General features: G+C 44.1%; 1 protein-coding gene across 1 annotated transcript; it reads left to right on the top strand.

Moving 5' to 3' along the window:
- Positions 1-707: 707 nt before the first annotated feature.
- Positions 708-18818, top strand: LOC115325653 (sepiapterin reductase). The gene is made up of 3 exons (XM_029986374.2): positions 708-1287; positions 11460-11606; positions 18485-18818. The coding sequence occupies exons 1-3, from the start codon at positions 708-710 to the stop codon at positions 18631-18633; spliced, it is 876 nt and encodes a 291-aa protein (XP_029842234.2). The 3' UTR covers positions 18634-18818.
- The last annotated feature ends 5588 nt before the right edge of the window (positions 18819-24406 follow it).

Genomic DNA, 24406 nt, shown 5'->3' with positions numbered 1-24406 from the left:
ATTGTTTTAAGCAGCACACAAACGATTGCACAGAGATTTACCGGCCAAGAAACCTCTTTGACTTATTGCGGTTACTTTAAGGAGGACCAGAATACTCCTGGAGTACTTTAGTCCAACCTGTCAGTTTTCCAATGTTTCACACATGATTTTTAAAAATAAATAATTGAGCATGTTTCATTTCTATGATAAAATGAATTACGCAGAAAGTGAGGGGAATTTGTTCATACTTCTCCCGTTTTTTGTGATTATATTTTTCTGCTCCAGTTCAAGGAGTAATTTTCCGTGCAGGCTACAGTCCCGTAAACCTGCTGGGACGCAGACCGTTATAAACGGCTGTCGTAAAACATGGGACGCACATGACGAAAAATTCATGCCTTCATCCGGTACAACGCTTGAGCAATGACAAAACCGATTCAAAACGTCCGAGGCCAGGTGGACATCCGATTCATAGCACGGAAAATGCACCGCAAGCTGCCGGAGGGGAAGAGCATATGTATCACATGAAAAATCCCGTGTGCACATTTTGTCGGAGCCCGTACCACTTGCGCCTTACAGTTTCACTGAGCCCGCCCTCCTTGTTCGTGTGCCTCTACTGATACACAGCAGCGTTCCGAGCTTGCACATTACGATCGCAGCTGCCTTGACTCTCCACATTTGACTCCAGTTGTTCTGCATTCCCTGCGCTTAGTGCCCGACTTCTTCTTGAAATGGGATCGAAGGGAGATGAAATGGTCCAGGCGACGGGTTCTGGCGACAGCCCCGGCAAAGAGACTGCATTTTGGGGTACGAAGTTCCTTATCCTCGTGACGGGCGCCAGCGGAGGCCTTGGCAGAGGTATAGCGGTCAGCTTTGCTGAACACGTCGCGGATGGATCGCTCCTCGTGATCACGGGTCGCAACACGGCCGGGCTTGAGGAAACAAAGCGGATGATCGTATCCCTGGGACGCGGCGTCGGCGTGAGCGTCGCGACCTGCGATCACTCCAAGGCGCTTTTCCGGGACTACGAGGACCTTCTGGAACGGGCGTCGGCACAACTCCCGGACCCGGACAGGGTCGTGCTCGTTCACAACGCCGCTAGCATAGAAAGCTACTCCGACCGCGTCATCTCGTACGACAGCGAGAAAAAGATCGGTGACTACTACCGCTTGAACCTCACGTCCGTCATGACGCTGACTTCGGCGTTCCTCCGGCACTACAGCTCTGACTCGGGTCCGATGCGAACGATCGTCAACGTCGCCTCCACCGCGGAGATCGAGGCAATACAGGGACTCGGATTATATTGCACAGGTCAGTATTTACTCAGTCTCTGAAATGCTAATGCTTGGGTTTTTCTAGACACCCTGATATTTAATATTGGGCTAGCCGGCAGAAATAAACCGGGTCATCCTAGAGTGGCAAGGATCCTGGAAAGTATTTACCACTACAGTCACTGGAAGCACAAGGAGACACAGTACTTGCCTTAATATGTTCATCGTGCTATTTGCTTCCGGATTCTTTGCTTGGTGTCCTTATGGTTAATACCGCTACTTCATTGGATACAGAGCGATGATTAGATGCACAGAACCGCTAATCCCTACGTTTTGTAAGCTGTCAATAAGTATAATGATTGAGCGAAACACTCAAGATTTTAGTTTTGTACATTTTCGAAAATTATTATTATGATTATATTTCTTTGCGCCAAACATTTACCGTGACTGCAGAGCGGCGTATCGACGTCTTGTTTGAGCTGGGATGGATCCATAAGATTGGAGTGCACACATTAAATTCTGGAGGAATTATGAAGTCAATGTTATCGAGTGTTGCGTTTTTGCAGTAACAGGCTTAAATTGAGCTAGTTGGTACATAATACAGGGAGATCAGCTTGAATATCATAGAAACACAGAATGGGAACGAAGATACACGCCGCTGACCATCATCTGTTACTTCAACACTTCCTAATATGATATATTGGGAATGAGTGAAGATTCACAAGTGAAGCCGTAGTAATATTGTCAACGAAGAGGGGGAAAATGAGAATATTCAATTTATTGCATTAAAGTTAGCGAAAGAGAAAGGAAAAGAGAGCTGGCGAAAAATTGGGCTGGGAGCGGGGATCGAACCCGCAACCTACGCCTATCCGAGGCGACGCCTTAACCGATTAGGCCATCCTGCCACTGGTTTCGGCGGACTCCAGTCATGATTACCTCTCTGTGTACCGTTACCTTCCAATTCGCTGAACTGGGTAGCCGACAGCAGTTGCTGATTCAAGGCCCATGCTAGTTTCGAGTTGCGGCAGGAACGTGGCACGTCATTTCAGCTTGCAAATGTCGGAACGGGCCCGTCTTCCTAGATATCTACTGCAGCACTCGTTCCCACACGGTCAGGCCACACCGTTTATATAATGGGAATGAGTTGAGATTGCAAAGGGCAGCCGTTGTAATATTGTGAACGAAGGATGCGGGTTGGACCCCCCTCCTGGCCCAATTTTTCGCCAGTTTCCTTTCCCTTTCTCTTTCCCTAGCTGTGAGCAATGAATTTAATAATGACTTCATTCCCTCTTCGTTCACAATGTTTGTATATATATGTTTATATTTGTGTGTGCGTGTATATGTATAGATACACCACACACACACACACGTATATATATGTATATATTTATTTATTTATTTATATGTTAGTATGTTTACAATGAAATGAAGGAAAAATATTGAGAATACCGTTAATGAATATGATTGAGGACAATGCAGTGATGAAGTAACAGCTGATAGAGGTGTCCATGTTCGTTCCCTCTCCTGATGTTTGTCTAACGTCCAAGTTGACTTCCCTTCGTTACTGCAGTCTCGTCAAGCATCATCAATAAACAAATATTTTTTATCCATATTCAGAGGGATTTCAAAAAGGGACTCCCATGCGCTACCAAATGTTGTGGTGCTTTATTATCATCATTTCATTTATGTTGATGAGAGGCGAAGAGGGTTAAATGCAAGTTCTTTTCTGGATCTACATAAAGATTTTTACTAAGGGTGTCCCAAATTATTTTTATACAAACTGAACTTCTTAAAGATTACCATAGTCGGTGGCAGGACAAAACCTCAGGGCGAGGGAAAGGGAGGATGGGGAGGAGGAAGAAGGCTGGAGGCGATGGGTATGTTTTCTCATGTCGTCTAAAACATTCCATCTGCTCCCCAAACTTTCTTCCCACGCCCTGGGTTCAATTAGCCTATCACCGACTGTACAACTTATGGCGAGGAGTTAATGTTACTTATTGCAGAGAAAGTGTTGACACAAGCGTTGCAGAACCGGATTTTATAGATGCGGCCTCTGGCGTCCTTCTTGAGCCAATGACGGGACCTCTTTTATTAGAAATAAAGAGGTACCACGTGTGGCTTGCGAGGCGCGTCAGAAGCCACAACAATAAAAGCAAATTTGGTAACACATTAAATAATTGAATTTATTAACGACATAGCTTTAGACAATACCTGATTACTGAGGCATTTTATGGTTCATTGTTTTTTTTTTATTGTAGAGCAAAGCTCAAAACATTAATGATGTTTCTTTTCCCTAATCAGTCCTAGATAAAATATTGGATTGGTGTAAGCTTTGAGAACAGAATTTAAACAATGGCATGTGCATTCAAGTTTTATTTTGACCAAATGCAATCATGTCCCAGCATATTACTTAACTGATTATCATAAATTGAAGAAAATTATATATGTCAAATATATGTTAAACACTTTGGCAACTACTTTGTCACCCAGATTATTATAAAGGTAAAACCCAACTTTGAATTTGCTGATTCAATTCTCACGTTGGGCACGTGGGAAAGCAGAGGAGACTGTTTCTTGCTACTTGGCAACACCTATGGTATGATTTTGTGATAGGTTGTTTTGTGGGATCTACATCAGAAGTACGTTGTAAACATATTAAGGACACTTCGAAAGCTTTGCGGATACTTGCTTTTAGGGTCTTATAGCAGAAATGTTAGTTCAACAAAAATAAACAGATAAACATTATTTGGAAGCGAAAAATCCAACAGAACTAAGACGAAGGAACTCTAGACTAAAGTTTTTTCGCAGTTTTCTTTTATTACTTGTTATCTTCGGGGATTGGTAATAATGTTTCAATGTGCTTGTAATTACCATATCATGTCTCACTAGTGTGCATCATTCGAGAAAGTTTTAAGAAAATATTTTATCGTACAGATTATGAGATAATGTCAATTTTTCAACTTTGAATTGATTTAATAAAATGTGCTGCCCCAGACTTACTTTATGTAATATTGACGCAGAATATTTTCTTTCCGAATGTGATCGTGATTTTAACGTGAAACGTTCTTTCGCTGAATACTCAATTTTATGATGTCTGATATGTGAAGGCTGATCAAAGTTACAGCGAAGTTCGATGCTGATTGAATACCGGGTGAGGTCGCGTAAGCAGTGAGGTAGGTGAGGATTGTAGTGCATTTCAAGTATGCAACACAATAGCCTCAAGACTTGCCATAATTTCTTTCCTTAATTTCATACCTTATAAGCACGCACTTTACCTGTGCCTTCTTTTGACAGCCTTCACTGTATTTTCAACTGCATTTTGAATGACTTAATGTTTTTTTTTTTTGGCTGCACCTGATTCGTTGCTTTGGCGTGAAGCAACTGCTGGAACTCTGCGCTCAGCGCGGAGTATTAGCACAGAGTATAATTAATTGCACGGTCCATGAGAGCTACAATGAAGCGGCTGCCCGTGTCCAAACCTGCGATATTCCTGTGACGAAAAAAATTACGCCTAATGCAGATTTGTTGCATTGGAGCAGCACAGACTTCTCCCACAAAGCCTTGTCTCTTGTTTCGCTTTAGCAGAGCGAACGCTGGATAGGAGGCAGTAGGCAGGAGGAAACCTTCAATCACGGCGAGCTGAGAGTGGTTTTGGGAAGTACATGTCAGGCTCTTTTAAACCTGCCATAAAGTGTTGCTAAGGAAATCCAACCATACAGGGCGATTAGTTTAGCTAGATTTCACAGCGTATGGTATTTCCCCAACACAAAGCTTGCTTATAATGCAATTACATGCAAAGGTGCAAGCGAGCTGGACAAGAATGACGAAAATATTCCCTGGGGAAGGGGAACAAGAGGGACAAAGAACAAACACAAATTTCCAAACACAGCTAGGTGACTGGTGCGCGACCGAAAAAATCCGCCTGGTCCGGTTGCACCTTTACATTTAAGTGCAATATAATCATAACTTTAAAAATGTAAGTTTCATCCATGTTTGTGTTAGACTGCTGGCAGCTGATAAAACCCGTTTGCTCTACTGACGTCTAACCCCTGGCTAGCTCAGTTGGTAGAGCGCTCCACGGGAAATAGAGTGGTCCCGGGTTCGATACCCGGACCAGGCGGATTTTTTTGGTCGCGCACCAGTCACCCATAGCTGTGTTTGGAGATTTGTGTTTTTTTCCTTTGTCGCTCTTGTTCCCCTTCTCGAAGCATTATTTACGTCAGCCAAGGCCTGTGTGGGTTGGATTCGTTACGTCGTCTATACCTCGATGGAGCGTGCAGCCCGGATCATGACCACGAGTGCAGCGTCAGTGCTCGGCAGGGACTAGTATTCAAATGGTGCGTCACTGATTGAACACTAACCTCAACCAAACGCTGACGTAGTCATCGGCTACGTCTGCCGAGCGCTGCGTCAAAAACGCACACAAATAATTCGTGTTCTCGTTGTTTCCGAAGATTTAGCTTTTAGCTTACTCGCTAGGGGCGTGACGGTCAAATCTCTGATCGCATAGAAGAGTCAGTCGCTGAAATAAAACCTTTGGCTCTGTACGCAAGGCCAAGAAATATCTGAAAGATACTTGTCCTAAAGTTTATGCTCATTATTGAGTTTAAACTACTACATGCAGTTTATTTAACTTCTCATTAGAAAATTCTGAAACGCTGATGAATGCGGACAGGTGTGTTTCGAACTCGATACTTGTTTTGGGACGCATTTCTCCCTCCACTGAAATTTATTACCCCATAAAGGCTCAATTCCGCATTTGCCTTTTACTATGAACAAGTTCTTCGCGCAATAGCTGGTGGCTTGTTTAAAATATTTCTGAAAAAAGAAAACGTCTGGTTTACCCCATCCTGTTTATAAAAAAAATTCAAGGTGTCGTCAAAAGGTTAAAAGTTACAACAAAACATCGGTGCTGCCGCTACGCTGATTCTCGAAGAAACGCGCGCACTGGTTATTAATACGAAAGTATGGTGGTGAATTTAGCCTTTCAGCTTTTTCCCGCGGGGTAGACAATCCCGAAATCTCTCTTCTCCCTGGTGCTGGCAGATGAGGTCATTTAGCGTGCTCATAAAGGGTCGGTGCGTGATGCGCGGAAAATGACAGATCCATCTTGTTTTTGTGTATACAGGTTGTACATAAAGGGACGACGGCAATATTTGTCGCAAAACAAGGCATTTTGTTTGTCTTTTGCGGGAGTGATGTGTCTGCTTGTCAGCTCTCAAACTGACGAGTTGAGTCGTCGACTGGGCTGCATAAGGAACGAGCCGCGAGCATTCGAGACATCGCTTTGTGGTTTCACTTTAGGAGGATCCTTCGTTTGCTGTTTTCTGATAGTGGTCCTGGTTTCGGCCAGTGAAACAGTGAAATCGGCCGCTTACCGTTATGATTTAGATACTTCTAGGGTGCTTAGAGCCAACAGAGTGAGTTATCGAATATTTAGGCGATCTCAAGAACCTTCTCAAGCCACCTTTATATTAAAACCCCGTGCAAGACGATTTTCACGTGCGTGCTCTCAGACAGGACGCAATATGCTTTTGTTTTTATGTACTTAGCTGCGTAGAAAAAGAAAATGATCTAACTATACTTCTAGAGTGTTGAAATGCATTACTTTCTGTGCAACAAGCCAAGAAAATTTTGGATGCAACTCACACACAAAAATGAACCAATAAAAAACTACTGCCAAAAAAAAGTGAAACTTAATGACCTATAAAACTTAGCCACGGATTTTAATGATTACATCACATCTTTGTTCCTTCTCACTGATGACCAGACGGCAGTATTCCGAAGTGTTGGCATTAAAGTGCAAGACCTCATTATTAGTGAGGAGAGAACTTTTCCTGCTCTGCTTTGCCTACAAAAACGTCGACCGAGCCAGTCGATATACCCAACACATTTCTTTAGAGGTTTGGCGAATGATATTAAAAATTCATCTACATTATATTAAAAAAAGTTTACTAAACGCAGAAGTTCACAAAAATTGGAAAATTGCGAAAGTAGCCGCCGTCCATAAATCGGATGAGAAGCATTTCGTCTTTAGGTACAGGCACATTTCTTTGATGTGTACTGCAAGCGAAGTAATAGGACGTTCTATCTTTAAACATATGAGCACCTTTCCTGAGAGGAACAACTTTGTTTCGAGCAGTCAACACGGTTTACGACGTGGCTTTTCAACAGTCACCCAGCTACTCCACACGAGTAACGAAGATTTTTTCTAAATTCTGGACAAAATTGAAAAATTCGTTTTTTTTTTTTTTTGGAATTCGAAAAAAACATCTGACCGGGTATCTCATCATAATATAATATTAAAACTCCGGTACTTGGTAAAAAATGGGTCGAAACCGCTGCTGCTACGACACTGATTCTCGAAGAAATTCGCGAGCATTTCGCGGAGTGGTTATACATAAGAAAGCATGGTGAATGCAGCAGCCTCTCAGCTTTTATCAGCGGGGTTAACATTCTCGAAATCCCTTTCCTTGCTGGTGCAAGCAGATGAGGTCAATTGGCGTGGTCGTGAAGAACTTGCGCGCGGTGCGCTGAAAATGACAGATTCACCACAAGTGGCGTGAACGGGGCGGGGGAAGGCGGGAGGGGGGGGGGGGGGGTTGATAGGCACCCCAGTGATACACCCGCCGTCCCTTACTCCGCGGCGCCGAAATTATCGAAGGCGGACGTCGCCGGCGATATTCGGTTGCTAGGCGTCACTTGAGGCTGTGGCTCCACTGCTTGGCGAAGTTGCAAACTTTGAATACATGTTCTCCAACCAGTCCAAGGTTGGAGGGCACTTATGATAACGGGGCACAACAGGGCACTCATGGTCACGCATTGAAAACGAATAAAGTATCCAATGGTGCGACTTCCACCTATAACAAAAGCAGAAATATGTTAAGGTAGATAAAACGAAGTCACCCTCAGCACTAGTGCTTTCAAGTGCTTCGTCTTAATTTAGTTATATGATCTAGTGCACCTCTACAGTATGCCCCCGTTTCTTTGCAGACGAGTGTGTTACGTATCTAAATATTGAGTCAAATATCCAATTAATTCTAAGCGATTACCTAGCAGACGTCGTGAGATTATGTAACTACTGGCAGATGAGTTTAAATACTTCAAAATGCAATAAATAGGCTATTACACTTAAAATACCATCCATTTAAGTTGACACACAAAATCAATAATACTGGTATTATTACTGTCACGCAGAGTAAGTACTTATATAATAATGTAACTTCAAATTTAAATTCAAAAACTCAAATTAACCGTGTTGTTTCGGCTGCCACAAAAAAGATTATGACTGCTAAGGTATTGTTTAAAACCAGCCAGTAGTAAATCAAAGTTGGTGGCGCACACATACCTCGTACGACCACTACTAGAGTAAGTGCGGTGACACTGTCTGGGACTCCCACACAAAATCTGAGACAAACTACATCCAGAGCATTCGAAGAAAATCACTTCACTTTGTTTACAAAGCTAACGGTAGAAACGCCTCTGTAAACCGTTTTGTGTTCTCTACTTCGAAATAGACTCTTTCCGAAGTACAGGCTGGCTACTTTAATAAATATCATCATAATCTGAAAAAATGGCATATGTGCCTTACTACTGGAGGCCTTCCGCTTATTATTGAAGGAAAAGTGGAAGATGCTCCTAAGCAGATGATTGGAGGCCTATATTAATTCGAAACGTTAGCATGATGCGAAGCCTGAATTGAATGCAAGAGCTGTGTAAGCGTTCATTTCTAACTCGGGCTGAGTCAATCTGTTAGTAGCACATAACTGGCTTCAAACCCCTTTATGTATTAAACTTGATCAAGGCGTCTACGCGGCTTGCCACGTCGTTCTAACTGGTTGCATTTTTTTCTTTATCTATACAGAATGAGATTGAGAAAGAACTTTACAGTGGATAGTACATTCTCGTCTGTAGTTGACTTCCGAAAGTGACGGTGCCCGATAAAATACCGGAGTCTACTGGTTCATAGCCGCCCTTAGTACGGCAAAAGATGAGCTGCCATTTTAGCCACCAGATGGCACTGAACTTAGAAAAGGGTCTATTCCGTCGCGTTTCACCTTCTCAAGCTCCTATTTAAAATAACTATTAATCAGACAGGACTGAAATTTTGTGACTATATGCAGTTTGACACCGCTCAGCAGACTCGAAATAAACATAGTGAGAAAATATTGATTCCCCAATGAAAACGAACGTATATCGGTTTTTATACTTCTCAAGAACGATAACTGAATGGAACGATTTGCCGCGTGACATGTCCAGTACAACATTTTTTTTTGTATATTCTATTGATGTCTACTTGCGAGTGAAGTGTGCTTACTTTATTTGTGTTTTTTACCACTATTAGTAGGTTGTAAACCAGCACCATCCCGCTAATTTTGTCATATATAATTCTTAGGGTCACTGCTAATTTCGTTCTTTCTTATAGGCCGGTAGCTCCGTATGAATGTAGATTTTTCTTCTTTCCATTAACTGATGTAATGTGCTTGACTGGTTACTTTGTTTTGTACATTTCTGTTCGTGTCATCACGAGATGACCTCCTTTATATAAAACTCATCGATATAAACACTCCTGCCCTGGCTGCCAAGAAGCAGCTGACAGAATGAATTAAATAATAATAATAATAATAATAATAATACTTTTATTCGGCTTGTTCTTTCTTCAGCAGGTACGAGGCGGGTCAGTCGAAGCCAGGGTCGGCTTGTGCGACTAGACCCCGTGGTGATGAGACTGATTGTTCTCAGGCGCGAATACAAGACAGTGATACACAATTTAAAGTTGTTTCACGGGTTTCACACACACAAATAAATGAGTAATTGGGCATATATACAACATCGGGTGCACTGCAACGCATATAGACGTGCATGCCTAGATCTACACGTAAATATACACTTAAATACATATATATACTTAAGCATCATACGGGCATATAGACTGATGGTCGAACAGTCACTCACATGGTAACAATAACTAGCCTCCTGTCGATCCTAGAGAGATTTCAGTCGTGTATAATTCAATAGGCTGCTACTAGCACAATTGTTTTATGCGTTTTTTTAGGACACGCTGAGAGTCAATTTGATCAAGAAAATCTGGTAATTTGTTAAATATGCGAGGAACATAAAACGACCGAACACATTTTCCATATTTAGTGTATACACGAGGAATTATAAAGTGTTCACTGTTTCTGATAGAGCGCTGGGCAGTTCGAGGTATTTTAAATTGACTGAGCCAATAATGTCTTAGGATGACACATCTATGAAAAAGGGGTAGAAAACGCGGCAAGTCCACATAAGAGAATATATCATCGTCCTGGTTTAGATTCGGATTATATGCAACGTTTTTCGCGATGTTCCTCAGAATGGCGTCAATTTTCGTTCTCCAGAGGGTTGAGCAGTTGGCAAAGATAGTAATTCCATAGCGAAGAACTCCGTAAGCAAGAGCATTCACGACTGTCTTTCTGACGGAGATTGGGAGGAACGTTTTTGTATGGTATAACAGACAAGATACACCTCGTAGTCTTTTAGCCAGATAATCAAGGTGTGTGTTCCAGGAGAGATCGCTATCGAAAAAAAGTCCCAAGTATTTGACTGCATTGTGGTATGGAATGGGTGTACAGGTGCAAGATACACAAGATGAGGAATGTAATATAAATGGGATGTCGATGCACAGTCGTTTAAGTGGATTGCGCAAACAAATAAGCTTTGTTTTTTTGTACATTCACTCTGATTTGATTGGCTTCAAACCAGTCCATGACTTTCGTAGAATTTATTTGTAGTGTGTTTATTGCACTGAAATGAAAATAAATACAAATATATATATATTGCACATAGCCGGGGCGAGAACTAGGTTAGACTACAAGTCTTTTACACGTTCCTCCCAGCCCCCCAAGAAAACAAAAAAACTAAATACTGTTACTTGTTACTTCATAAATTAAAAACAAAATTGCGTCACTCGTCCGTTCTCTTAAAAAGAAACTAGGCCGTAACTTCGTTACCCCCCAAAAAGTAACTAGGTACAAGAAATGCGCTAATTGTAACGCGATGTGTGCAAGCTGGTAAGGCCAAATAAACTCTATTTGAAAAAAAAATTAAGTCTTTTTTTAATAGGATTTTGGGGAATTTCGGAAATTTTCCCCGTCATAATTTGTCCCCACGCTGCTTAATAAAACGTATATTTGTTTGTAAACGGTTTGTTGGATTTTTTTCCTTGTGCAGGCCAGGCGGCCCGGGCAATGTACATGAGAGTGGTGGCGCTGGAGAACCCGTCGGTGACCGTCCTCTGTTACAATCCTGGGCCGGTGGACACGGCTATGCTGAGACAGATGCAAGGCGGCAGCGAGGACTGCGTCACTCGCTACGAGAGTATGCGCATTTTGTGGCTCAACGTCTTTGGGATACGCACTCATCCTTTGCAATTCGGGGGCAGTGCTGGCATTCTGGAGGGATCGGTGGCTGAGGGTGATAGCGCAATGTGGATCGGAGCACGTGCAACGAAAAGCTCGCGCTGTAGAACCCAGGCATCCAGGGTTCAATCCACATTTTTTCCCGTTTAGAACTGGAGGAGCAAACTACCGGCTTGTGGTCGTGTGTGACTACTGAGTGGTGCACGTTAAAGGCCCTATTTAAGCGGTTGTACTTCAGTGGTACATGTTTCACCTATAGCTGGACACCCGACGCCCACTGAGGCTGACTAACTTACGGCTGTGCAAACATACACATAATACAATAACGTTTTGGCCAAGTGTCTCAAAGCACCGCAGCTAGGAGCACCTGGAGGGAAAGCTCGCGCTGCAGAACCTAAGGAATCAGAATTCAATCCCCGCCTCTGCACGTTGTGATCTGAAGTATACTTCGTTCACACTAAAAGAGGTATTACGTGATTTTTTTGAGCTACCAACTAACTATATTTTCAGAATCCCCGTCGTTCACCCTTTCCAGTTTGCTATTTATTATCGCGTAATTCATTATAGGTATTGTGAAATCGGCAGATGAGAAAGATGCAAAAACCGATATACAAATATACCAGCGCTTTTGATTGCCGTGACGTCAGTGGCAGGCAGGCTTGCCAGACGAGCAAGCAGTAAAGAAATCGACGGTGCCAACTATTTGTTCCGTGCTGGAGCGCAAGTACTGGAGCGCGCTTTTAAAACATTAATTTGACACCATGAAACTGCTTAGAATCAGATGGAAACGAATTGTGTGGTCCAAAGAGTAAACCCCTGCCTTCCACGGATGGATGGATGGATGATAACGGCTGTACCCTTTATATCGCGCGGTAGCCTGCGCCACCTAGCCCATAAATTAAAAAAAATATATATATATTTTTTTTCTTCGCAACTTTGCTTACCCTCTGCAATTTCGTTACAATCCTCAGTCGGTGTGGGTTATCATCGGGGGAAGCTTGAAAATCGGGAAGAAAAAATTAAAATAAACTCAACCCCGCTTTTTTCCCCCGGCGAAGGAGTCGCCTATTTTTCTCTGGTAAAACTTTGTTTGCGTTACCCCGTCACTGAGCCCGCTGGAAGACAGGGTACCGACTTTGAGCCGGAGCCACGCGGGAGGAAATCCCAATTTTCCTCTGTCCCGTTCATCCCTAGCACATTCAGTTATACGTCGTTCAATTCCCCCTAGATAATTTCCACCAGTCTTCCAATCTCCTCTTTGTTATTAAAAGGCACTTATCATCCATTCTTACATTCCGCCCTTCAAAGCCCAGCGCTTCGGTTAAATCCTCGGCCAACTGCGGGATGGCGGGAACTAACTTTGGGCACCTCAACACCACATGTTCTATTATGTCGTGTTTCCTTTGTCATACAGCACACCGCGTGTCCATTTACTCATAATTTGTACTATATGTCATAGTTCTCAATACTCCTGTTCTAGCTTCAAAGAACAACCAGCTCCCCCGTGAATTATCATACCAATGTTCCTTTGATATTTTCTGTTTTCGTCCCCTACACATAGTTAGAGGAGCTGTGCAACGATATTCAATTGGAATGTTTTTCTCTCTACACGAGCTTACTGGCACACCTGGGACTCAAGGATACTCACACGCAACGCCATTGGCCAAGAAAATCCTTCGTTGCGGTGTAATTTCAAGGACAAAAGCGATCATTTTCATTCAATCTCTCCTTTGCAAAATTTGATGACGTAACTCGGGGATCGCAGTACACCCAAGTGACGATATTTGAATGCGGTTCATAGATTGGACCCGAGCATTGCGTGGCACTCGACTTGGGCTCGTGACAATTGCTAGCTCGAGAAGCATTCGGGTTGTGACCCGTGTCCAATCGCTGGAACGACGACAACAGCCGAGACATAACAATGTCTGGAACTCAGCGCGTGTCCTGCGCTTTGCCAACCCCAGCGCGTGGCTATGATCAACAGTGGCGGCATATAATCGGCTCCAGATCACGTGGCCTCTTGTTCTGGCTGCGAGGTAAGTGGTTGAACGCTGCTCGTTTTTCTTTAAATTTTTTTCTGGGACTTCTATTGCGTGGGGTGAAAAACGAACGCGTGTTTCATAGGTCATTAACGTTAGGGATCCGTTTTAAGCGATATTTGTGCACAGTACAAAAATTGTTGCACAGCTCCTTTAAGCTGATCTTGCCTGGATGTTTTTCCTCCCAGATCTTCTTTTCGGCGGTTTGTTTTACTTTTTTTTTTTTTTTTACAGAGGTAGTCTATTCTTCCCGCGCACTTGGCTGTGGATATCTGAATTTTAGTTTTCGGGCTCAGTTTGTTCATTTAGTGTTCAAACGTTCATTTGTAGGTGCTTATATACCTTTCTCGCTCATCGCGCATCGCGAATTGTTTCCAGTTTTTGTTCGAATTTCAACTTACTGATCGCCTCCCTAGCCTCGAAACATGTTCCAGCTTATGTTCCCCTTCTCTCCTTCATTTGGCGTATTCCCATGCGCCCCCTGCGCCAGTCTGCCCACGCTCCTCTGCTGGACTTTTAAGCTCGTCTGGACCTGAGATGGTATGCATCGCCAAAGGACAGCCTCGGCATCATGACTCCTTTCGATATTACCCTAACAACTTTGTATCTGTTGTAATTAAATAGTGCCCTATGCTTCATCATTGCTGCATTTAGTTTTCGTTTACTTCGCATATTCTCTTCCTGTTCTTCTAGGTAATATGTTTCCTCATTCAGCAGGTATTTATACTTCTCTACGTGCTCTATTAATCATCTGGAAGGTTCAGCGGGTTTCCCTTCTCATCGTTACATACCATTATTTTCGACTTGTCGCTCCTTAACTTCAGTCCCAGAGGGTCTCCTTCACCACCAGAGCTCTTAATCAGCTCCTGTAGCCTACCCCGGCTATCTGCTTAGAATACAATGTCGCCTGCGTAGAACATTCCTGGTATAACTTGACCTACTTTTCCCCATCTTTCCATATATGACACATCAAAACCTAAATTGAATTCCTCTCATTTTTTTTCCATTTTACTTAAATAAATAGTAGGGGTGATACGGGAAATCCTGCCTGAGTTCTCTACTTATTTCTGACGTTTTTTTTTTATTTCTGATTCCCATAATATGACGACCTTATTATTTTTGTATACCTGCTGTAAAAGTGTACTCAAAGGTAAATCTAAAAAATATTTTCTCAGCTGTGCCAAGAGGTTCTCCTGACTTACATTGTCGTACGTTCCCTTAATGTTCAGAAATGCAATCTATAACGCTTTATTTTTTACTCATCAGTGGCACATTTTTACATTGAGTGTTGATGAAAAAGCTATCATCCAGCCTTCTATCTCTTCGGAACCCGTTCTGTAGCTCACCCAAAATGTTTTCGGTCCATTCGGTCATTTGTTTTACTACCTGCATCGTTAGCCTGTACAAGACCGAAGTTACTCTCATTGGACGCAAGGATGTTGCTCTCCTTCTTTGCTTGCCTTCATAAATCTCATTCTGCTTTGTCTCCAATCATTGGGTGACTTTTCACCCATTAATATTTTATCAGATGCCTTCTTAACTTCAATTTGCTTTTTATTCCTAGTGTTTTGACTCGTTTGATTCCTCTGCCATCTAGGCCTGTCGCCATTCCCAACCGAACTTCACTTTCTGCTCTGTCCCCTTTTTTTATGGTCGTCTCAGTTGCCTCGTTAGCGTTCTCGCCACGTACCGCGTTGCTGTTTGCGTTCTGTCCAATCTCGTTGGTTGAAGTTCTGCAAATGTTGCCTGCAAACCTTGCCTCCTCACCCTGTACACTCATCTCTTCTTTTGTGGTAAATGAACAAGGGAACCCTTCTGTTCTTTTTCTCTGTGCATTAAAGTGCTTCCTCAATCTTTTTGCTGCATTCATATCATTTTAATTTACCTCCATCATCCACTGCACTCTAGCTCTAGACATATTGGTCTAGATTAGAGCAGATACCTTTTTGTTTCTTTCCTGAAATGTGTTCCATTTTGATCCTTACTCAACGGGTGTGCCCCCCCCCCTTCCCCCCCCCCCTTCCCCCCCCCCCTTTTCTTTGCCCATCTGTATTCCCGTGAGGCCTCTTGTCGCCTTGCTTTTGCCTCGTTCACTTTACTTTCCCACTAATAAAGCTTGGTTAGAGTTTCAAAGTTGAAGATTTTTTAAACATAGCCCCGCAATCTCTTTCTATCCTCTTAAAACCAACCCCAAGCTTTTCGAGTTCGGCCCGCTTTTCCCGTTCCTGCCTGAGATCATCGCTCAGCTCCTTGCCGTGTGCCTCGAGCACAGCCCGTTTCTCCCTTTCCTTCTTGACCTCCCCCTCAGCTCCTCAAACTTAGCCGCCCACTTTTCTACCTTTGTAGACCGACCTCAAGAATTCACCGGCGTCACTTTTTTGTGATTCCCAGTAGAGACTTTGTTTGAAAAACACGACGAGGAACAAAATTGTAAATTCAATGCCTTTGCGAAAAAAATATTTGACCTAACACCTGGGATACTATTTCAGCAACATTTGTTGGTGTCTTTATAAAATTTTCAGGCAAATTGGGCACCATGAAGAAATCTCCAAAGTACCCCTTTAAAGGGGTCACGAAACGATATCGAGTTGGAATGTTCATGACTTTACAGAGGTGCAGTGGTCCTAGTCTGGCCGAAGTAAACTCGCAAGGACCGCTGCTGATTCACAAGTTTTTTGGTCACGGTGAAATTGGGAGGCTAAAAGGGGACTATTTCTTCCAGTCTTTCCTTCGCAAAGCTTGATTAATAAATCGTAGAATCGAAATCACCCGGCTGCGAGAGTTGAGTGCGGATCATGGATTGGACGCGAGAACTGCGGAAGCACTCGACTTCGGCTCGTAACATTCATTGACTCGGCGGACACTAGTGTAGCGGCTCCTGCTCAACGACTGTAGCAATAAGAATAGCGGAGCTCTTACACTGACTGCAGCATACGATAGGTACCAGGCCAAGTGGCGGTTTGTTCTGATTCCAAGAAAAGGGGATAAACTATGCTCATACTCATCGAGTATATTCGCCTACTATCATTGCTTAGAAGGAAAGACTACGGCACTTTGTTTCGTTTATTAACGTTAGGGAGTGGTGGTGGTGGTGGTGGTGGTGGTGGTGTTTGCCTGACGTGAGGTTTTTCTCACTGGCTGTGGAAAAGTTTCATGGGCTTGGGTTATTGCAGTATTGATGAGAATGAATGCAGGGGAAAGGAGGGAAAGGAGGGAAAGGAGAGTGTGTAGGGAAAGTAGAAAAATGGTTTCATGGGCCCTTTAAGCGAGACTGCAGCCAAAGCTTAAAGCGCGCACTAACACGTTCTACTGTAGCACTGAGACGTGCATTTCTAGCACGAGTGATCGCATAGTGGAAGAACTTTTCAAAGCAGCGACCTTGTGCTCTCGTGCCTGATGCGTTGGCTGCAGTCTCAGTTCAAACGTGCCCTGAGGGTGGGGGGGAGGGGGGGGGTTCTGAGATCGCTTAACTATTACGATCACTCACTCTACTGGCTTTAATTATCCTAGAAATACCTATATCAGGACAATGCGCGGCACATTTCTCTATCAAAAGACATTCAAAGATCGCTACAGACCGATGTCATCTCCTGCGATGAGAGGAGCATGTTCCAAAATCAGAACCACTGTCAGCCATTAGCAAGAGAAGAATCATCACGCCTTCGACTGATGGAACCGGGGAGTGATATCTCGAATGCTCGCGGCTTGTTTCTAAAACAGCCCGGACTACAATTCCATACAGAGTGCGAGCGCTGTAGAGCTGGCAACCGTACATATTACTCCCGCAAAAAAGACAAAGACGAGGAAAAAAAAGTACTCCCCTGTTTTTTTAGACGATTATTACAGTACAATGTCTCAGCGCAAAATTAACATTTTTTGACTACTCTTTTTTGCTTTTATCATCTATAAAAGCATAACCTTTTGCAATAACAGCGTTTCCAGTCTTAACGAAATGTTGCCTTTGCATTGCTCAGATGTCGTCCTGGAAGCCGAAACAATCCTCCTCCCATCGCCGAGATGACTTCGGTGTGTTGCGATGTTTGAGTGCTATTTTGATGGGGAAAGCGACCGCGCATCGTTATGATTCATGGTATTTTGGGATGCTCAGAGCCCGCAGAGTGATTTATTGCCATATTTAGGCGATCTCAGAAACCTTCCAAGGAAACCTTAAAGGGTGAACGGAGTACCCGTCATACCGGTGTGCAGAAGGGTATCGCTACAGTGTGGTGAACTTTACAGACCAAGGGCTAGCAGCTGTACTGCACTGTCATTTACAGAGCAAACCAGTATCGCCGCACCTCAAAACTAGACCGAACTTGCGCTGCCTAAACGCGAACGTTCAATTTTCATTTATTGGAGTGGGAGAGGTGTGCGATGCTTTGCGTTAATTTCGATTCCTTCCATTTAAATGGCATCGGAATTGCCTCTGTGGCCGGAAGTAAAAGCGTCGCGGAGAGTCAAAGACTGATTGAATGCATTCATGACTGGTAACATGCTGTGTGATCAAAGCAGAGAAATCAAATAAAAGGGTACATCATTATCAAGTAACCAAGAAGATTAAAAAGACGATAGGTTGTGAGGCTAGCATCTCCAAAGTCACGCGCTCGAGATCATAACGCTGCTCAGAACTCTCCGAATAGACATGCCGAGGAGCAGTTCTTTTATCTATCTCTAATGAGAAATCTGAATGTCCAGTTTTTTGGCACAAGGGGTTCGCTAGACAGCATCACCTAAATCGGTCTCCGAAGTGAACTCATCATGTGCCAAAATTACATAGGTCACCTTCTATTTTTTTCAGATGTTTTTAAAGATGGAAAAGTAATGACCCCCGAGATATCTGCGAACGCACTCGTCCGCATCCTCGAAGACCGAAAGTTCAAGTCGGGTGCACGTGTCAGTTTCTCGCCTGATCTTTTAAAAGTAGGGTCGACATCTGGTTCAGACTGAGGGTTCGGAAAGATGGGACAACTCTTCTCTACATTTCGGGCAAGAATTGCGCTGGGCTAATTGGGAGTTTTTGTAGCTCGTACCGGGAACTATACCCAGTACTCCGCCTGCACCTTCGCACATGCAACGTTTCGTTATTGGGTATCCTCGGAGCAGTTATCACAGTGACGTACCAAAACTCTGTAATATGGATATCGATATTGAAGTGTGAGATTGGGTACCCTCGTAGCAGTTATGGGAACGACGTACCAAAACTCTGTAATATGGGTATCGTTATCGAAGTGTGAGAACGATGCGATTTACTTAAACTCTATGGTCTCTTCTCTCTCTCTCTCCCCCTCTGTTTCTGTTTATTTGGGCCCAACCAGCAGATAATTGATCGTATGTATGCCGGTCAACTGTGCGAAGAAATAAAAATCAAAATTTCACAAATTGTATCGTCATCTCTACATCTATAGAAATTCACATTGTGCAGGTGGTGGTTGCTAGATGCGCAAAGGATGCCCGGCAGGACGGCAAAGACAGTCATATGTTTAGACCTGAAAAATGAATCTGCGTTGTGAAACTTGTATGATGCCTCATCATGTTGTAATGCCACTGAAGTGCATTTTATTTTTATTTTCTTAGGCCTAAAATAGCATCTACCTTGTTATTGGATGTTTCACTTCAAAGCAAAAATGTATACATGTGCGCATCCTCCATACTTCACAGATTCTGACAAAAAAGGTCCTAGGAACCTAAGCACTTCTTACGAGTTGTGATTGCGAAAGCATGAATGCCGTTCTTCCGCTCACTCAGTTTGTCTGCGACGTAGTGGCCTAGGTGGCCACGTTTCACTACTGCCTAGGTAGTGGCCGAAGATCAAGCGCACGCTCTCGTGAGCCGCGCTGAGCTTGGCTGTACAACGTCCTCCGAGTTCGCCCGAACGGGCTCTGTCGCCAGGTGGCCAGGCCCGCACCGCAGCACCTCGCCAGGCCTCTGCGTGCGCTGCGCCGCCTTTAGAGAAGGCTTTTTTGGTGGCTGTTTTTAGAACTACGCCGCACGACAGCCAATGGGAGCCTCGTTCCTTGATGACGCGCGCCAGCCAATGGGGGCGTTATCTATGAGAGATCGGCTTCACTTCGCTCCTTCTGGAGAGGTGAATACATCTGCCGTAAGCTGTGGCTTTTTGCGCGGCTTCAAAGCTGAAATGATTCAGATGGCGGTTTCACTCGCTCCAGTGAGACAAATGAATTTAGGAGCCGTTTGCGCGGCTGACGACGTCGGCTCGCCCTATGAGACAGTTAATGCCTCCGCACTAATAAAATGGGTTTTTCAGCTATGCTTCTACTACCCTGTCGCTGCATCTAGAATGTGCTTGCCTGCTCATTCAAACGCGGCCAACATGGGCCGTTTTTTTTTTTTTTTTTTTTTTTTTTGCATTGCATTTTACGAGAGGGGAGTCGTATGAAAACCTTAATATTGCAACAACATTTCGAAATACGGGACATTCACCTTTAGGCCTCATTCGCACTGCCGTTTCCTCGCCCCGTTACGGCGCCAACGGAGAAGGCGCCGTGCAGAGAAAGGGACGGTGGAGTGCACCAAAAAGAGGCGACTGAGCTGCCGGCGGCGGCTACATGGATTGATGGATGAATACTGGTGGCTGTACCCCTATATTGGACGGTAGCTTGAGCCACCAAGTCGAGAAACCTTCCTGAGCATTTTAAAATTTTGCGCCGAACGCTTGCAGCCCGTTAGACTGCATAACCATGCAACCCATTAATTTTGCGCGCCATTTCAAACTTCCACACTCACACACGGCACTGCTGATTCAGTGCCGCGTGTTTCTCATGGCCGCCGCTCGCGGCTGCAGGTCGGGAGATATTTTAAATTTTGCCTCGCGATTACGCGGCGGAATCACAACATTTAGAAGGAAGGTGTATTTTCTGTCCTTTGCAAAAAGATTAACAATGTCCAAAGTAGAAGATGCCGTTTTTTTCGACGTTAAAATCGTTGCATAACTCCTTTAAGGAGAACGCCTTGTCTCTATTAGCTTCGGATAGGGAAAGGGGGTTTGGCACTCTTTCGGTAGACTTTTACTAAAGTTGTTAAGCCATGACATCTGTTTTCTGACCTGTAAGGAAAATTGCCCTACCAAAGAAAAAATCCAGGTCCAAAAACTTTCTAAAAAGCAAAGCCTCGAACAACTAGGTAAAATATCGAGGCAGGGCGAGCACGTAACATAAATCTGTGCTTCACGGCCAAGACATACAGGATAGATTGCCCGTTTCGTGTCAATGTCTCGGAGGCTGGCACGTGAGAAAAGCCTGTACCTACGTTTTTGCAAAAAAATTGTGTTAACCTGTTGAACAGCGACTATGCCTTTCTCGTGGGTAGTTCGGAAGAATTTATTTCCTTTCTCACGAACACCGTCACACGGTTTACCTGGCCTGTTCGGTCAAGATAAAAAATATATGGGTGATTTCATCTGAACTCAGGCACGGATTTTGAGTCGAATTTTTTTTAATTTTGAAAAAATATCTATATATATTTTGGGGCAATTCATATAATAAACGAAGAAGCAAACGGCCATGTGGTCGGATGTTTCGTGCTCAAGTTCTAGACCGTTCAAGCGGCCAAGGTGGGAACTGACGTTATTCCAGCTTATCGGAGGTGCCATATTTCACTCCATCCCTCTTTCCTACTTTTTACGCTACATCAATATAACTTTTTGGGAACACTCTAGACATAAGCCTTTTCATGCTAATTAAGCGTCTAGGTCATAACATTTTTAATGATTTTTTTTATTTGTCAAACCGGCTCTCTGCGACGATATTTGACGAAGTTCAGCAAATTGTGCTATGTGATCTAATCAACATATTGTTATGATCTTTATATCACCGTAAAGCTCCAATTCAGCTTTTTTTTTAAAATATAATTTCAAAATTTTGCAAAAAGTATATAACGCGCTACGTGTGCCTGAAAAACGAAAATTAAAAAAAAACTGGCATGTTTGGGGTCGATTTTCTAAAGAAAAATAAAGCACTTTTTACTTCTTTCATATTTTTTATTCACAGTTAGTTTATATAGCAGTCTATCAGAGAGTACCAACCGAAATTGCAATAAATTGTTTGCATGGCCGCTATTAAGACTCGAATCTCGTGCTATGAGCGTTTTGAACGGGACTTCGCACAGCCGCTCTGCTGAGCAGAATTTTGGCCTATGTAAGGTTTTCTATTTATCGTTAGCCAGTTACCTCAACATCCCAACATAAACATTAGTAAAATTTGGAGTCTAGGAAGCGAAAAAGAAATCTGAACTCTGTTCACCTACATCTCTGTCGACAAGGGGTTGTGCAAAATACATCAAAGTAGTTGTCAATAGGTATGACGTTAACTTTAAATTCGACTTTGGAGCAAGGACACGGTTGTGCCAATAACGTTTTCCGGAGCACCTCGGCGTCTCGAGAAGCCGGAAGGACAACTGAAGGGGCCTGGGAACCATCCGATGAGGGCCCTCGTAACGTTTCAAGCCACGCTGACATGGAAAAAAGTCGGTTATGGAGGGGGTGTATGTCTTACCCTCTAAGACCCGGCATACTTTGGGTTTCCTGCCATCCAGAAGTTTGGCGTCGTGAAGTTCGTCGATGCCCTCTGGAGTCCCGACCAAAGGACACCTTTCAGGGTGACATCTTCGAGGGCATAGAGGAACTGAAGGACGAGTACGTGATCTGCCTCCAGCCAGGTGCACAACCGTTCTCACTCAGCGTCCCTCGGCGCGTACCGATACCTCTTCATGACGTCGTCCGCAGGAAACTGGACAAGCTTGAAGCTGACGGCGTCATCCGAAAAGTCAATGATCAAACGGGCTGGTGCTCAGGCATTGTCATCGCCCCGAAGTCCGCAGGCGGCTACCTCATCTGTGTGGACCTCACACGCCTGAACCAGGTAGTCCGGCGAGAGCGTCATGTGCTGCCATCGGTGGAGCACATTTTGGGATGGCTGCGGGCAGATCACGTACCCTATTGAAAAAGGCCAATATGAAGTCGGCTTATTGGAAATATTGTATTCCAATGAAGATGATGGAAACCAATAAAAACGTATTGTTGTCCGATTAACCCAATAAGCACGATGGGAATTCATATCGGAGCACAATATCCTGATATAGTATGCGGTTATTGGTATACAACAGGATATTGGAGCACAATATCCCGATATAACTTTCGGTTATTGGTATACAACACGATATCGGAGCACAATACCCCGACATACTACACGGTTATTGGAATAGAATACGACATCGCGTGCATATTGGTGACCGACATGGACATACTGTACGGCCACACGATATACAAATATCGGTCGTCGATCATGGGACCAAAGGAAAATACAATATGATATCGCGCGCATAAATCTCAGAACGCGGATACCAAGTTACCAACATGAATTACGTTGGCATATCCACACGGCAATACGCGAGAAATATATTGGGTGTGGATACACACATAGTATAAACGTTCTGCGTTGCGAACACATTAACATTGATCGACAGTGCAAATGTGTACAGCTGTTAGTACGGCACACAGTACACACAGCTTCGCGCGTTTGAAACTAGACAACCACCAAACCATTCAGAATAACTATAGCCGGAACACCCGCCGCGACTTACCTTTTAATGACAAAGCCCAATAACGACGTGCTCATTGGAGTGATTGTTTTCCAACAAATGTTTATTGCAGTTGTAATGCAACAAAAGTTGATCGCCAAACGATAAACCCAACGTACCGGGATACAATTCGATGTTGCAACACAACATCGCAATACAACAAGAAACCATCGGTGTTGAGACACAACCACCAGACCGAATACGATATGAATACGAAGTTACCGACGGCGAGAAACACAACATCAAACACGATATCTTCGAAGTTACCGGTGTTGGGACCGAAATCGAACACGATACGTGGCAATGTCGGTTCGCACGATAAAATAATGAGGGTGAATAGGTTTGACAGGTCACGTGCATGTAGTTGCTTCTTACGCGCACATGTATCGATATTGACCCACCTTTCTGGGTAATCCTACGTGGTACACAAAATCCACGACGACATGCGAGCACATTTCACCCACCACTTCTTGTCGCCTGTTTCGCGAGATTCACACACTGTACAAAAAACGACGTGAAAAATACGTGCATTTGCGCCATCAAACGATACGTTACAGCCTCGTTTTTCGAGAAGATAGTTTCCATCGCCGACCCGCGCGCGCGCGCGCAAGCTCGCGTTTTGGAAGCAGTTTGAACTTGGAACTGTTTGAACTGTTCGAACTTCGAAGGGAGCGAGGCGGCGAGCCCGCGATGCCCGCGAGTCGGCGTGCTGCCGAGCCAGCAGAGCGGCCGAGAGAGCTGAGAGAGCCGAGAAGCCGAGCATGCGCAGTGCGCAGCGGGCGGGCGTCGGTTGCGCGACCCGGCTGACCCGGCGACCCGGCCAACCGGCGCCGTCGCGCTGCCGGCGGGATTGGCGTTCGTCGCACTCTGTGCTCGTGGGCATCGAGCGAAACTTACACACTTTCAATTGCTTCGAAAGGTACGTATACACGACTTTATTACTTGCAGCATTGAGTGCTTTGGTGTACGCGGATCAAAGTAAACACCGAAGGACAGAAAGGAGACGTGAAGTGATTAAATCGCGGCCTTTTTGAACGCATGTGTCCCCTGTTGAAAACCTCTAGCTGTGCTCTGTTGCAGGCGTCATTTCGACTGCGTGTGCTCCAATGTAACGTCAGTCACTGTT

Source organism: Ixodes scapularis, unplaced genomic scaffold (assembly GCF_016920785.2).
Source record: "Ixodes scapularis isolate PalLabHiFi unplaced genomic scaffold, ASM1692078v2 PGA_scaffold44__24_contigs__length_19508400, whole genome shotgun sequence".
NCBI classification, from domain to species: Eukaryota; Metazoa; Arthropoda; class Arachnida; order Ixodida; family Ixodidae; genus Ixodes; species Ixodes scapularis.
The sequence above is the reverse complement of the archived record's forward strand: the minus strand, read 5'-3'. Positions and strand labels throughout refer to the sequence as shown.